This window comes from Sinocyclocheilus rhinocerous, unplaced genomic scaffold (genome assembly GCF_001515625.1).
Source record: "Sinocyclocheilus rhinocerous isolate Xijiao unplaced genomic scaffold, SAMN03320098_v1.1 scaffold1112, whole genome shotgun sequence".
NCBI classification, from domain to species: Eukaryota; Metazoa; Chordata; class Actinopteri; order Cypriniformes; family Cyprinidae; genus Sinocyclocheilus; species Sinocyclocheilus rhinocerous.
The window spans coordinates 422,983-436,789 of record NW_015657961.1 but is presented as its reverse complement, the minus strand read 5'-3'; the positions used below and the strand labels follow the sequence as shown (position 1 = coordinate 436,789).

General features: G+C 34.6%; 3 protein-coding genes and 1 pseudogene across 3 annotated transcripts in view; 1 reads left to right on the top strand and 3 right to left on the bottom strand.

The window, feature by feature from the left end:
- Positions 1-13,807, bottom strand: part of LOC107721741 (tripartite motif-containing protein 16-like) — a 258,890-nt gene that overhangs the window by 213,676 nt on the left and 31,407 nt on the right. The window lies entirely within an intron of this gene.
- On the top strand, positions 837-2,856 carry LOC107721754 (apolipoprotein M-like). Its single transcript, XM_016529917.1, has 7 exons — positions 837-1,040; positions 1,153-1,292; positions 1,748-1,821; positions 2,032-2,139; positions 2,365-2,463; positions 2,594-2,632; positions 2,726-2,856. Exons 1-6 carry the CDS (start codon positions 915-917, stop codon positions 2,620-2,622), a joined length of 576 nt encoding a protein of 191 aa, XP_016385403.1. The 5' UTR covers positions 837-914; the 3' UTR covers positions 2,623-2,632; positions 2,726-2,856.
- On the bottom strand, positions 3,378-10,692 carry LOC107721752 (transmembrane protein 71-like; annotated as a pseudogene).
- The window catches only part of LOC107721689 (intraflagellar transport protein 57 homolog), a 5,345-nt gene continuing 4,368 nt past the window's right edge, over positions 12,831-13,807 (bottom strand). The window contains exon 10 of the mRNA XM_016529828.1: positions 12,831-13,186. Coding sequence (XP_016385314.1) covers positions 13,008-13,186 — 179 coding nt within the window. The 3' untranslated portion in view covers positions 12,831-13,007. The remainder of the gene's footprint in view (positions 13,187-13,807) is intronic.

Below are 13,807 nucleotides of genomic sequence, written 5' to 3'. Positions count from 1 at the left end.
TTTAATCAACGTTTTAAAAAAAAAAAAAAAAAATTGTATATTGCAAAAAGCAAACAGCAATGCATTTAGATAATTTAGTAAGTAACTTTTGACATAAAAAAAGTCTCATTTGCTGAAATCATAACCTTAACGCAGTGTTTTACAAATGTATTAACCAAGAGTACTATATGAATTGTGAGAAACATGGCGCAAGATAACCCAATATAATCCAACCCTGCATGCATGTGACACTGTACAAAGATACTGGATCTTTGAATTGTCCCAAAGATATTTGATCTTTGAACTGTCAAAGACCATTGCTCTGTTCTTCAGCAAGAGAAATTACAAATAGTAATAATAATAATAATAATAATAATAACAACAACAACAACAAACACTTAGTGACATCAATAGTTTTTTTCCACAAAAGTTTCCACAGAGATTAGGGAACATATTTCAACACACTGGAAATAAGAGGACCTTAAATAACTGTTGAGACAGTGGCAAGGCTGCATTTTGAACTGAAGAGCAATGCAACTGATGCTCCAAAGGTCACACATATTGAATTAAAAATTTAAAGCAGAAGTCTTCATTTCCTTTCTTTTTAATCTCATTACTGTCTGTTCTGTTGTTGTTGTTTTTTACCATCAAGATCTATTTGTGAGACATTGCGAAGACTAAACCACATTGTCACATTATCTTCCATTTGAATGGCTTTGCATGTACATTTTTGCAGGGTTGCGTGGGTAGAGATAGTGGTCCAGGACAAGGTCAGATGTTTTGTGGTGTACTTGCACATTGCCCTGACAAACACACTATCAACCATTACCAGACTATCTAACAAACAGAAAAAGGCTAACAAATCAGGGTGAAAGTCCCCTTGACCACTGTATTAAAACATCTCTGTCAAAGCAGGCAATCTCACTGATGCAGCCATGCTTATGAGCACATTATGGGGTGCTGTGAGCTCACTAATGGGCCTGTTTTACTCTGGGATCCAGGTCATGGTGCCATGTCTTCCTCCAGCTCCTCTCTCCACTGCTGTTATTACTACTGATGAGGTAAGAAGCTTGAAAAGCCTTTATTCCTAAGCCTTTAGATCTTAATTGTGTGTGTGCGTGTGTGTGTGTGTATTTATTCCAATATTTACTATAAAAAATTCTTCCTGTGCAGTATATGGGCACCTGGTATTTTGTGGCAGCAGCTGCATGGGATGAAGACGATCTTAAGTCCTTCAAGATCACCGACAGCTCTATTCTTCACATTCAGAAAGATGCTAATGACACCCTGACAGTGACTGAAAACGCTCGCGTGTGAGTGAAAAACTACACACACACACACCCTTGTTTATACTGCTTTGTGGGATCCTAATGTCCCCACAAAGATAGTAAAAACAGAAATATACAATAAATATAGATAGTAAAATCAGAAATATACTGCTTTGTTGGACCCACAAAGACAACCTCTTATAAATGATAATAAAGAATGTTTTATAGAATGTTAAAAGTGACTATAGTATGGTCCTAATCTACACTAAACCTAAACCTACTATATATACATACATGCATGCATAAGAATGTTAAAACATTAACAATCTATAAGTACATTAAAACATTCTTGTCTGATTTAAGGACCCCACAAAGTCAAACTTTCCTTATTTTACTATCTTTGTGTGGTCAAGTTCACACACACACACTGATATTTGACTGTTCTATTATTTACTATATGTGAGGTTTTCAAGTATATAAAATCTTTTTGTTTATCACAGTGGAGATCAGTGTCAGAAAAATACTTGGAGCTACTTTGCTTTGTCTGTGACAGGCCCTTTCCTGTTTAGAACCGGTAGGAACTGATGTACAATCTGATCAGTCTGAAACAGTAATTCAGCACTGACTATCCATGTTTTACACTATATAATGAGTTGATATCAAGCAATATTATTCCATGAGATCCATTAATAATCTTTATAATTTTTTTTTAGTTGTTGTTATTTCAAAAAATAAATGATTTCTTGTGATTTCATTTCCTTTTTAAAATGTATGGTGTAAGCAGATTTTGATGCTGTTGCGCTGATCTGGGATGGCAAGCTCATAAACTGCCCTTCGTGCATCGTAATATTGCTTGTGGATGAAAACGAGGAAGTCAGTGCTATGCTATTTGGTCAGTATCATGTTTGATCTTTGTATTCTTTCACTTGCATGATCAGAGCAACATGTTAAACTGGACAGCAATGGAAACATTTAATTCAATGTGCACCCACCCCGAAACCTTAAAGTAAATCTCTAATACTGTATATGTGCTGCATGTAAAGTCACCAATGCAAAGTGATCCAGTTACACAACAGACTTATATTCATTATGAATGTCTGTCTGTCCCCCATTGCAGCTCGTAATGAAAACACAGCAGATGAAGTGATACAGGCATTTAAGTCAAAAATGGAGTGTGTTTATATGGAAGACTTCTTAAAGGCACCTCTGAAAAATGGTTTGTGTCTGACGCATTTGAATCTTGATTGTGTAACTTAAGTAAAACAAAGACCGGCAAATATGATGTGTGACTGTAATTCCACAGTTTATGTAAAACGTATTTATCATATCTGTATCATTTATTTTAGGTTATTGTAAACTTGATGAGGCTGCTTAAAACACAGGTGGTAAGTGCAAACACTGCGTTTCAAAACGGTTTAAACTGAAAATGACATTTTTTATAGTTATAGTTTATATTGCATAATTTCTCACTCCTAAAGGTCATGGGCAGATGCAGAGATCTTCACGTTGCAGATCTACAATAAATTACTGAATTGATGGAAATTAGGATTCACTGTTTCGGGTTTAGTGACTAACTGACTGATTAAATCAAATCAATACTTCAATAAAACAATTTGTTTTGTGAGTTTGTGAATAACAAAACTTTGATTATTGGTATTAATATCATTAATATCATTATCATGTACCTGAGAAGGTGAATACAGATATTTCACAGCTACAGGTCCAGATGCACTAAATCCATATTAAACACACAAAGCCCAGAAAATAATATAATTAAATATATTAAATGTTAGATAACAGATCAAAAAAAAAACCAGGATCATTCGATGGTGTTTGGTGTTTGTGTGAATGACACTGTGCACCTTCTATATATGTTATTATTTATAAGCTGCTTGTGATGGGCTTTGGTTCATCATGTGACTTTCTCATCAGCACCTGCTTTTGGTGGTTATCAGTGTATTACAAAGGTACAAAACAGATTTTAGTACTTCAATAGGTTGGTATATAATAAAATTTTATCAGTTAATGAAATTACGGTATTTAACTGTAAATTTAAGTTAAAACCGTAAAACCTAAAACGTTGCTACCGTATTTTTTACGGTAAAATTCCGGCAACCACAGCTGCCGGTTTTCTACCGTAAATTTTACGGATTTTTTTTACAGTGTACAAAAGCATTTACAGTAAACACCAAAGACAGTACAGTTCATATAAACACATTAGATATCTATTGGCTAAGATAAATGCATTTTAATAATTCACTTATTCACCTTGGCTTGGTCTCAAACATGTTTGCGTTCAGATTTCTAGTTTTAAACCTCTCAAATTGAGATGCGACTACTTTAAACACTTAATTTTATCCTTGCTTTGCTTTTGTTTCCTCATGAATCTCTTTGTTCTCTTCAAAGCAGAGCTGCCTTTAAAAAAACTCCACTGTCTACAAACTTTGAATCTTTGTGTAAAAAAAAAAAAAGCAAATGTTTTCATCATCCTAATAAAAACATCAGAAACTAGCCATTCCCTTCAGAGGATATAAATTCATGCATTTTGGTCATGTTGTACAGACACTGCTTTTTACTCACAGTTAAGCTTAACTTTCTGTGAGAGCAGCTGCCTTGTACGAATACGACAAAATTATATACATATTATACAGTAAATTGAGATGTTCTTCTTTGGCAGCACTAATTCCCTGTAAACAAGGTTTAATTGTCTTAAGTCCTTGTGAAATAAGAGCTTTAAATCCTATTTTAAGTGCAAGGTTTTTATAATAAATCTAATTATTGCGCTCCTATTAGCAGCACTCTGTGCTTAAAATTTCAGCCCTCTTAAATCACACCCTGGCAAATGGCAATAACACTCCTCCTGTTTTGTATAACAAAGGCACTTGACAAATATGAGGCATCTGTGCAAAGCTAAGCTGGCATTTCCTTTGCTACAACTTCTCAAAAGTTAAAGATTTCCTGCAAAGCCATTATATTAAACTATGTTTTGCAGTCATTTTTATTTTTTATAATCTGATAATCTGACTAAACAAACTGGGCAATAACACATAATGCCCTGGTCACCATGTTGAAGAGTCTAACCAAGCCAAGCTGATGCATTTCGCTTCTATGCTCTGTCATGCAGGGCATCTCCACTGACTCATAATGCAATCCAGTCTTTCATTTAGGAACATTGATCAAACTCTTAAACATTTACTGAATGGTCATTCTGCATTGATATGTCCATCTATTTTAAAAATGCATGCTTATCTTAGCATGTAAAATTTCCTGTGACAGTCATCTGCCATCATTTGTTCCGTCACTCTTACTCTTCAGTAATTATTATATTCAGAACTCTTTAGCTGATCAGTGAAAACACCACTACAAAAACTGATCTATAACTAATATTTAACTCTGATGCAGGATGTGTGTCCACAAACTCACTTCCTCTGGACAGACTTCACACAGATGTGTGTAAGTGTGTGTGATTCCTCCTCACTCGTTTCTGGAGGTGATGTCCTGATGAAGAGACACAATATGGATGTTAAATTCATTATTTGGTCCCATTTTTTGTCTCTGTTTACAGAAACTTCATAAAGTCAGTAGTTTATTATTAATTTGTACCCAGATTCTCACCTCAGTTTTTGCTCTCCTCCAGCGCACTGCGGTTCCAGGTTTAGACATACCTAAAGGAGAGAATGATTTTACAATATTTTACCCATAAAATAGTAGAGAAGTTAGGTTTATAATATAACTGTTGACCACTCACCCTAAATCTAAATGGTTTATGGGAGTGTATTCCTATTATGTTATTAACAAACTTGATACACAACAGTAACAAATCTTGATACTGATCAAGAAATCAACATGAAAACACACACACACACATACATATATATATATATATATAACATTAATATACAGTACTTGTCTTATTGTGAACAATTCATTGGAGCAATTTATTTAACAAATTAAATAAATCTTTATAACTTTAATATATATAATAACTTTTCAGTATCTTTCCCATAAACACCTGTTTTTTTCTGTGTAACTCACTTTTACCAATCAAATGTGGATGAATAGAATTTACAAAAAGTCCCATGCTACGTTTTTTTTTTTTTTTTGTCATTGATGTATATTTTTCATTAAGAATATGTCAGATTATGTAAGCATAATAGTGACTAAGCTTGCTATTTTACTTGATTTGTTTACTCACATATAGATGAAAGCAGAACCATGAATGCCACTGCTGCAGAAACTCCTCCCAGCAGCCACCTGTGAGGATTATGATGTCATTCATCTATTACAAGTAAAGCTCCGCCCAATTCCACAACAAATGAGCCACACAGACAAAAATCTCACTGGCTGTGTCCAAAATCACGTACTCTCTGAGTAGGTACTTCTTTTGAATAAGTAATTACTTTGCAAGAAAAAAAAAGCAGAATTATAATATATAAACAGAAAAACTACAAGGTCACAATTATGTGATAAATTAAATTATGAGATTTTTATTTATTTATTGCATGGTGGAAACAGGCTTCCTTATATTTTTGGCCACAATTTCGGATACAGCTTCTCTCTCTCTCTCTCTCTCACACACACACACACACACTTTTTTTACACAGAGGAGATGGCAATGCAGAGACAAAAAGAGAGGATGAGGAGAAGGACTTTCATGAGCACAGCTGGCTGTGTCCAAAATCACGTACTCTCTGAGTAGGTACTTCTTTTGAATAAGTAATTACTTTGCAAGAAAAAAAAAGCAGAATTATAATATATAAACAGAAAAACTACAAGGTCACAATTATGTGATAAATTAAATTATGAGATTTTTATTTATTTATTGCATGGTGGAAACAGGCTTCCTTATATTTTTGGCCACAATTTCGGATACAGCTTCTCTCTCTCTCTCTCTCTCACACACACACACACACACATTTTCATTACCCAGAGGAGATGGCAATGCAGAGGCAAAAAGTAAGGATGAGGAGAAGGACTTTCATGAGCACAGTTTCTGAAACAAACATAATCAAAATAGTTTTCAGCCGTTTCTATTTTTCCATATTCATCAAAAGCTCATAGTAGGCAAGGACTGAAGCTGTAGCTCTTTCATTGGCCCTTTCTCACCTGATGTCTTGCTGGATGAGCTGTAACTATTGAGTTGACACATGGATGGGGGAGGAACATCTAGGAGGCCGCTCACTGGTTGGCTGAATTGTTCATGGGCGGAGCTTGACTCACATGGAGGCTCCTCCCTTCTAACTGAGTCTGAGGAGGCACTTTATCAGGGGAGGAAACAGGATCTGTGGGATCTATAAAGAAACACACATCTTCACAAAAACTGAACAGGCAAATATTTTAAACTAGCTGTGTCAATGATGTTGAACTCCAAAACTAGAAGCCTTCTAACCATAGGTGAAGCTGATGGGTGTGTTTGTCTCATAGCTGTTTTCCAGCTCCTCCTGTGATGATGACTGGAATGGGATGATGGGGACAGATCTTCCAAATACATTTCTTTCCAGCCAGGATTGGCTCACACCACTAAGAAGACTGGCCAGTGATTTTTTTGCCCGGCGCTTTCGTCTGAATATGCTAATAAGCATACACACACAAAAAGGATTTATTATTCTGTCAGATTTAAAGTTGCTTTTTAATCCTGGGAGACACAGGTATTGATATTGATGACATTAGGACACCATATATATCTCTTTAGGAAGCCATTAGTTATAAAAAACATTTTGTACAGGCCAAATTTGCATCGAGGTATAATTTGGAAAAACGTGGCAAAATTGCAACTCTGGGCATTTAGGGTTGCAAAATCTCACCATTTTTTAAAACAGTATGTGAAAGTTGAATTCACAACACAAATTTATTTTAAAAATATTATATTTCAACCAGTAAAAATACAGTCCTGAAAAGTTTAAACCATTTAAATACTGTAATAAATATTAATATCAAAGTCTATTTTTTACTATAATATAATAATTTTAATACCACCTAATTTAAAAAAATAATGTTATATCACTGAGGCAACAACAAAACAGCTCAGAAAACACCTGAAAAAATTTAAAATTTATAATTTTTGTACCATTCACTGAATAAACTCCACTGTGTTACAACAACAGAAAAAAGTTTGACCAATAATGCCCAGAGTTGTATTTTTGCTAGGCTTAGAAAATGGTTTCAAATATATGTACATTCAAAATTTCAGTGCATGTAAGACTTTATCACAAGGCATACAGAAAAAATAAATAAATAAATAAATATATATATATTAAATGTAAATACTTAGATAAAATTAAAATAGATACATTTGTTCTAAAAGCGCTAAAAACGGATTTAATTCAAATTTTAAAAATGTAATTTTTTTAGCAAGCTAAGGCAGTTAATATGCCTACAATATACTGTGAATATAGTATAGTCACAACATAGAATACGGTTAACAGGTGCTGCTGTATAGTGTGTAGTGTTTAGTGTATAGCACAGCTGGAATGAAATAAGACTGAGTCTGAGTTCATTCATACTCAATATGCACACACACCAACAAACACTGTGACAAATCTCACCGGACAAGATTCTCTTTGTATGAGACGCTGGTGTGTGAGGGAGTCAGGGTGACATTACCCTCGTCATCTGTGGTAAAACTGTCCTCTGTTATAACATAATAACCATTGGCTAGTAGGCGGGGGCTTCGGCGGCATGCGCACACGGAGCCTGTCAGCGGATTGGTGGAGAAACACTCAAAGGAGGAGTCAGAGAAGTGGGAAACGTCAAGACTGAAAGAGAGAAACAGCATCAATGTACACACACATTTTTTACAGACGCATAAACAAGCACTACACATATACTTAAAGAAAATAACAAGGAAAAGCTTATAAATATACGTTGCTGATGTTTGTCTACATGTCTGTACCTGTGACAAATATATTCAGCCTCCTGCCTCCTGGTCTTAACCGGAGAACCTATGACAAACATCAGGTCAGGTCAGTCTTATCAAAGAATGTGTGCACAAGATAGAGGAAGAATGAGAGAGAGACGTGATATGAGGGCATACATACTTGTAATCGCTCCTTTGAAGAAGAAAGACATGGCTCACGCTGCTGTTAAACCTGTAATAATAACCACAAAATAACATTCTGCTCAAAGAAACTGATAGTACATAATTGATCAAATGTGTATTGCTCATGTGAAACAATTTTTGAACTATTTCTATTATTCTTTTTTTACTTCACATTACTTCACATAGATTTTATTGAATAATTCTTTGTGCAAAAATTAAGGTTCTGCAACAAGAAATACATACAACATAGATAAGATATAAGCAAAAAATAAACGTAAATATAAATGATCATATACTGATATATTTATAAACCTGTAATAATGATTGTACATATCTACAAATGTGTATTGCTCATGTGAAACAATTTTTGAACTATTATTTTTGAAATCATTTATTTATTTATATCTTCACATTGATTTTCGTGAATAATTGCTTGCACCACATTAAGGTTGTGCAAATAAATAAATAAAACAAAGATCAAACAAAAGCAAAAAATAAATATAAATAATTATATATTGACATATATATATTAATAAACAAGTAATGATGAATGATGATTGTAAAGAATGAAAATGACAAATTAATGATATATAAGTATAACAAGTGTATAAGTATAATAAAATAAATAACTATATGTGTACATTTTTCTAAATAAAAATATATTTTTTAAATCACTAAAAAATTGAAAACAAAAAATAAATGGTTAAGAATTAAATATGCAATATAGATTATATGGAAATTGAATTACAGGCATTCTTTTGTGCAATGCAAAGAAATGAGGCCAAATGAGAGGAACGGCTATTATTTATACTACTTATATATTCTTTATAACTGTCTCCTTAAGTATTTTTTTCTTGTTAATGTTTGTGTAAAATAGATCAAATGTTCAAAAATAAATGTATTTCATGAAATAAAATGAATCATTTAATAAAAAATGGGGAGGGGTGTCTGTCAGGATGTAAAGGGAGTGGGATGGGGAGGGGAATCAGGGAGCCATTATGATCGAAATGGGGATGATGCTGGCAAAGTAGGTGGAGACCAGTTACTGTACTTCCTGTTAACCACTTCCTGGCTGGAAATAAACTGATTGGCTGAACAGAGTGTTGTGCATGTGTGCGCGGCAGCTGCTATCAGAGAAGCAGTGGAGACTAACGGCAAAGAAAGAGGGAGGACAATAACACATGCTCTCTCTCTCTCTCGCTCTCTCTCTCTCTCTCACACACACAAAGCAGCTCATTTGTTTTTCTTAAAAATCTGTTCCCAGAATGATCACATGACACACTTCTGCAACTTATGTTTGTGTTTGAACAGAAAGTCAGTCCCCAAAACCCCTTACACTCAGTTCCTGTAGTCTCTGTGAGCTAGAAACACGAATTGACTTTAAGATTAAGAAAAACATTTTTTTAGCATAACTGAAAGTTGCAAATACATAAAAACAAGGAAAACAAAGCACAAAACCACACATGCATAGCGACACACAAACAGAGCTCAAAATATAAATAAACAATTTGTTTCTGGCAATTATTATTTCATAATTTATCTATTTCTATTACTTTATTTCTTGTGTCCTCACTTATTTAATAAGAAATTGTGATTGTGATTTAACATATATGGCTGAAGAGAATTTATTTATTTGCAGCATATTGTACAAATTTGCAAACATTGAATTAGTTAATTCTGTTATTAAAACGATTGATGACGTAATGTCTGTTTCTCAATTCTTTTAGTGGTTTTATGTTTTCTAAGATTTATCTGTTTATTTTTTTAATCTTTACGTACTTTGGTCTACTTTGTAGTTTTTATTAATAAATAAAATGGTCTGGCCTACCTTACAGTCTATGGTCTACCTTTCATAAATAATTTGACTTAATAATAGTAATAATAACAATAATAGAATATTTTAAAGGAGATATCAGAATAATTTATCTTATTTTACTCAGAATAAATACTGGTCTGGTGTGATATTTATGCGAAATCTGGTGTCCACATTATTTTCATGCTCTGAAGTCTGTAGTTTAATTCTGCGTTCAGACGCGACGCTCCTCGAGTCTTTGTTGCGCGGACCGAAGCAGGTACGTGATGCGCGAGAAACATTCACTCATATATAAAGCGGAGTTTTACTATGATAATCGTATAATTTAATAAATCAAAAATTTCACAGTGTATAAAGGTCATATCGGCTATTAAGTGATTATGCCGAAGCGTAATGCGATACTAACATCCGGTTTCTTCTTCTCCACATTCTTTAACGCTGAATGTGCTGCTTCTACTGTGCAGAACATATGAAACTAAGATTCAGAAACAAGATATAAACATCTTACCTAAACCGCGGAGAATGCGGATAATTTAGCGGTGCGGATCAAGTCTGCCCGCTTACCTACAAACACTGACATGCATGAAGAACCACGCCTACTGATCAGTCCCCAAAACCCCTTACACTCAGTTCCTGTAGTCTCTGTGAGCTAGAAACACGAATTGACTTTAAGATTAAGAAAAACATTTTTTTAGCATAACTGAAAGTTGCAAATACATAAAAACAAGGAAAACAAAGCACAAAACCACACATGCATAGCGACACACAAACAGAGCTCAAAATATAAATAAACAATTTGTTTCTGGCAATTATTATTTCATAATTTATCTATTTCTATTACTTTATTTCTTGTGTCCTCACTTATTTAATAAGAAATTGTGATTGTGATTTAACATATATGGCTGAAGAGAATTTATTTATTTGCAGCATATTGTACAAATTTGCAAACATTGAATTAGTTAATTCTGTTATTAAAACGATTGATGACGTAATGTCTGTTTCTCAATTCTTTTAGTGGTTTTATGTTTTCTAAGATTTATCTGTTTATTTTTTTAATCTTTACGTACTTTGGTCTACTTTGTAGTTTTTATTAATAAATAAAATGGTCTGGCCTACCTTACAGTCTATGGTCTACCTTTCATAAATAATTTGACTTAATAATAGTAATAATAACAATAATAGAATATTTTAAAGGAGATATCAGAATAATTTATCTTATTTTACTCAGAATAAATACTGGTCTGGTGTGATATTTATGCGAAATCTGGTGTCCACATTATTTTCATGCTCTGAAGTCTGTAGTTTAATTCTGCGTTCAGACGCGACGCTCCTCGAGTCTTTGTTGCGCGGACCGAAGCAGGTACGTGATGCGCGAGAAACATTCACTCATATATAAAGCGGAGTTTTACTATGATAATCGTATAATTTAATAAATCAAAAATTTCACAGTGTATAAAGGTCATATCGGCTATTAAGTGATTATGCCGAAGCGTAATGCGATACTAACATCCGGTTTCTTCTTCTCCACATTCTTTAACGCTGAATGTGCTGCTTCTACTGTGCAGAACATATGAAACTAAGATTCAGAAACAAGATATAAACATCTTACCTAAGCCGCGGAGAATGCGGATAATTTAGCGGTGCGGATCAAGTCTGCCCGCTTACCTACAAACACTGACATGCATGAAGAACCACGCCTACTGAGAGAGAGAGAGAGAGAGAGAGAGAGAGGGAGAGGGAGAGGGAGAGGGAGGAGGGGACGCTGTTCAAAACAAAACTTCTCTGAAGAATACAGTAGTGCACCAGAAATGCAAACATATTTGATCAAATTAATACATAATTTCACATACTTGTGCATATAGTGCACAAGTAGGAATGCATTAGTATTTATAATTAAGTTCTTATATTTGAAAGTCACTCTGCACAAGAGTCTAACATCGTTTAAAGGGATAGTTCGCCCCAAAATGAAAATTCTGTCATCATTTACTCACCCTCATGTCCTTCCAAACCTGTATGAGTTTCTTTCTTCTTTTGAGCACAAAATTAGATATTTTGAAGGATGTGTGTAACCAAACAGTCAGCGGTAGCAATTGACCTATAGTATATATATATTTTTCATTCTATGGAAGACAATGGCTACCATCAACTATATGGTTACCCACATTCTTCAAAATAGCTTCTGAGTTCAACAGGCAACTGACACAAACCTGTAACATTTTATTTTATTTAAGCTTTTAGTGCCTGTGTCAGTTACAAGTTGTAAATTTGTAGATGGTTCATGGGATTATTATTAATAATTTGGAATCACAGTTAGGATTTGTCATTCAACAAAATTACAAAAAGTTCATTGTTCCTAGGCTGAACACAGACTCAACAAACGTTTCCTCAGAATGTGGACTGATAACTTGAGTATGTGTAAATGAACTAAAGCAGACCAGAATAATCTCTAGTGTTATTCTGCAGTGTGAGGATGACATCATGGAACAGTGGCATGTGTGTGTAATGCTCAGCTCAGCAAGGGCGTGTCTATAGCATTTTAAATGGGGGGACCAGTCGGGGGCACTGGGCACCAGTCGTCCTCGCGCCAGCCTATCGCAAGACATCTGGTAGGGGGGGCACCTGGGGTGGCCAGCCAAATTTCAGGGGGGGCCGGTGCCACCCCTGGCCACCACGTAGACACGCCCCTGCAGCTCAGGGGCCTCTATTACCAACATCCTTCTCTCTTTCTCTGGAGACAGTTACGTAAGTTAAAACTTCTACAAACTTTGAGAGCAAAAGTTCTAATAGTAAGAATATTTATTTTATTGTTCAATACTAGATATTTAGCTATTTACACTTAAAAACTTATTTAAACAAAATATTTATATAAAATGTAACCAACACATACAACATCACCAGAGTGTGAGACTCAGTAAGGCTGTGTGTTGGGCTCTAAGAGGTGTGTCGCATGCATGTCTCTGGTCATGTTGTTTTTCTCTCTGAGTTTGGCTTGTAGTAACGTGTGCTCCACCACTCCCATCCAAACATCCATCTGCTCAATCTCCTGCTTCAGCTTGGTCAAACTCTGACGGATCTTCACCACTGGAGCTGCAACACAAAACACATTAACAAGCAGAACCTACAGCTCACATAAAACAAACTGCATCATCAGTAGCAGGGACGTGCACAGACATTTTGAGGGGCAGGGGCTCAAGTGGAAAAAAGGGCACCTCTCATATTTATTTAAATTTTTTCCTAAACAAAATTTTAAATATATTAGGGGTGTGTGATATTGACAAAAAATATATCTCGATATTTTCTGGGATTTTATCGATAACAATAATTAGACAACATTTTGCCGAGTGTGTTATTGTGCTGATATCTTAAGGACTACAGTGGACAGCTGACTCCTAAAGTTTTTGATATTCTGCATATTCTGTGTGGTGATCACAGCAGTGATGGAAATTGAAATTTTCCAATAAGTTTAAATTGATTTTTACCTTTTATGGGCATTTTTACCTTTATAAAGCAATTTCTAAAGTGTGCATCATCTTTTCAGTCAAATTCTTAAATTGAATCAATCAATTAGAATAATAAATCATTTGGGCTGTTACCAGTCCAAAATCAGTATTGACAAAATTAATCTTTGCAATGCAGAGGAAACACAGAAGCTGCATTAGAAGGGGCATTTAGATGCATTTACACACTGTTTAATGCAGGACATGAATG

Coding starts and splice junctions, on each gene's coding strand:
- LOC107721754 (XM_016529917.1), top strand. CDS start 915: ATGCTTATGAGCACATTATGGGGTGCTGTGAGCTCACTAATGGGCCTG. Junction 1,041..1,152: donor CTGTTATTACTACTGATGAG/GTAAGAAGCTTG, acceptor CTTCCTGTGCAG/TATATGGGCACCTGGTATTT. Junction 1,293..1,747: donor GTGACTGAAAACGCTCGCGT/GTGAGTGAAAAA, acceptor TGTTTATCACAG/TGGAGATCAGTGTCAGAAAA.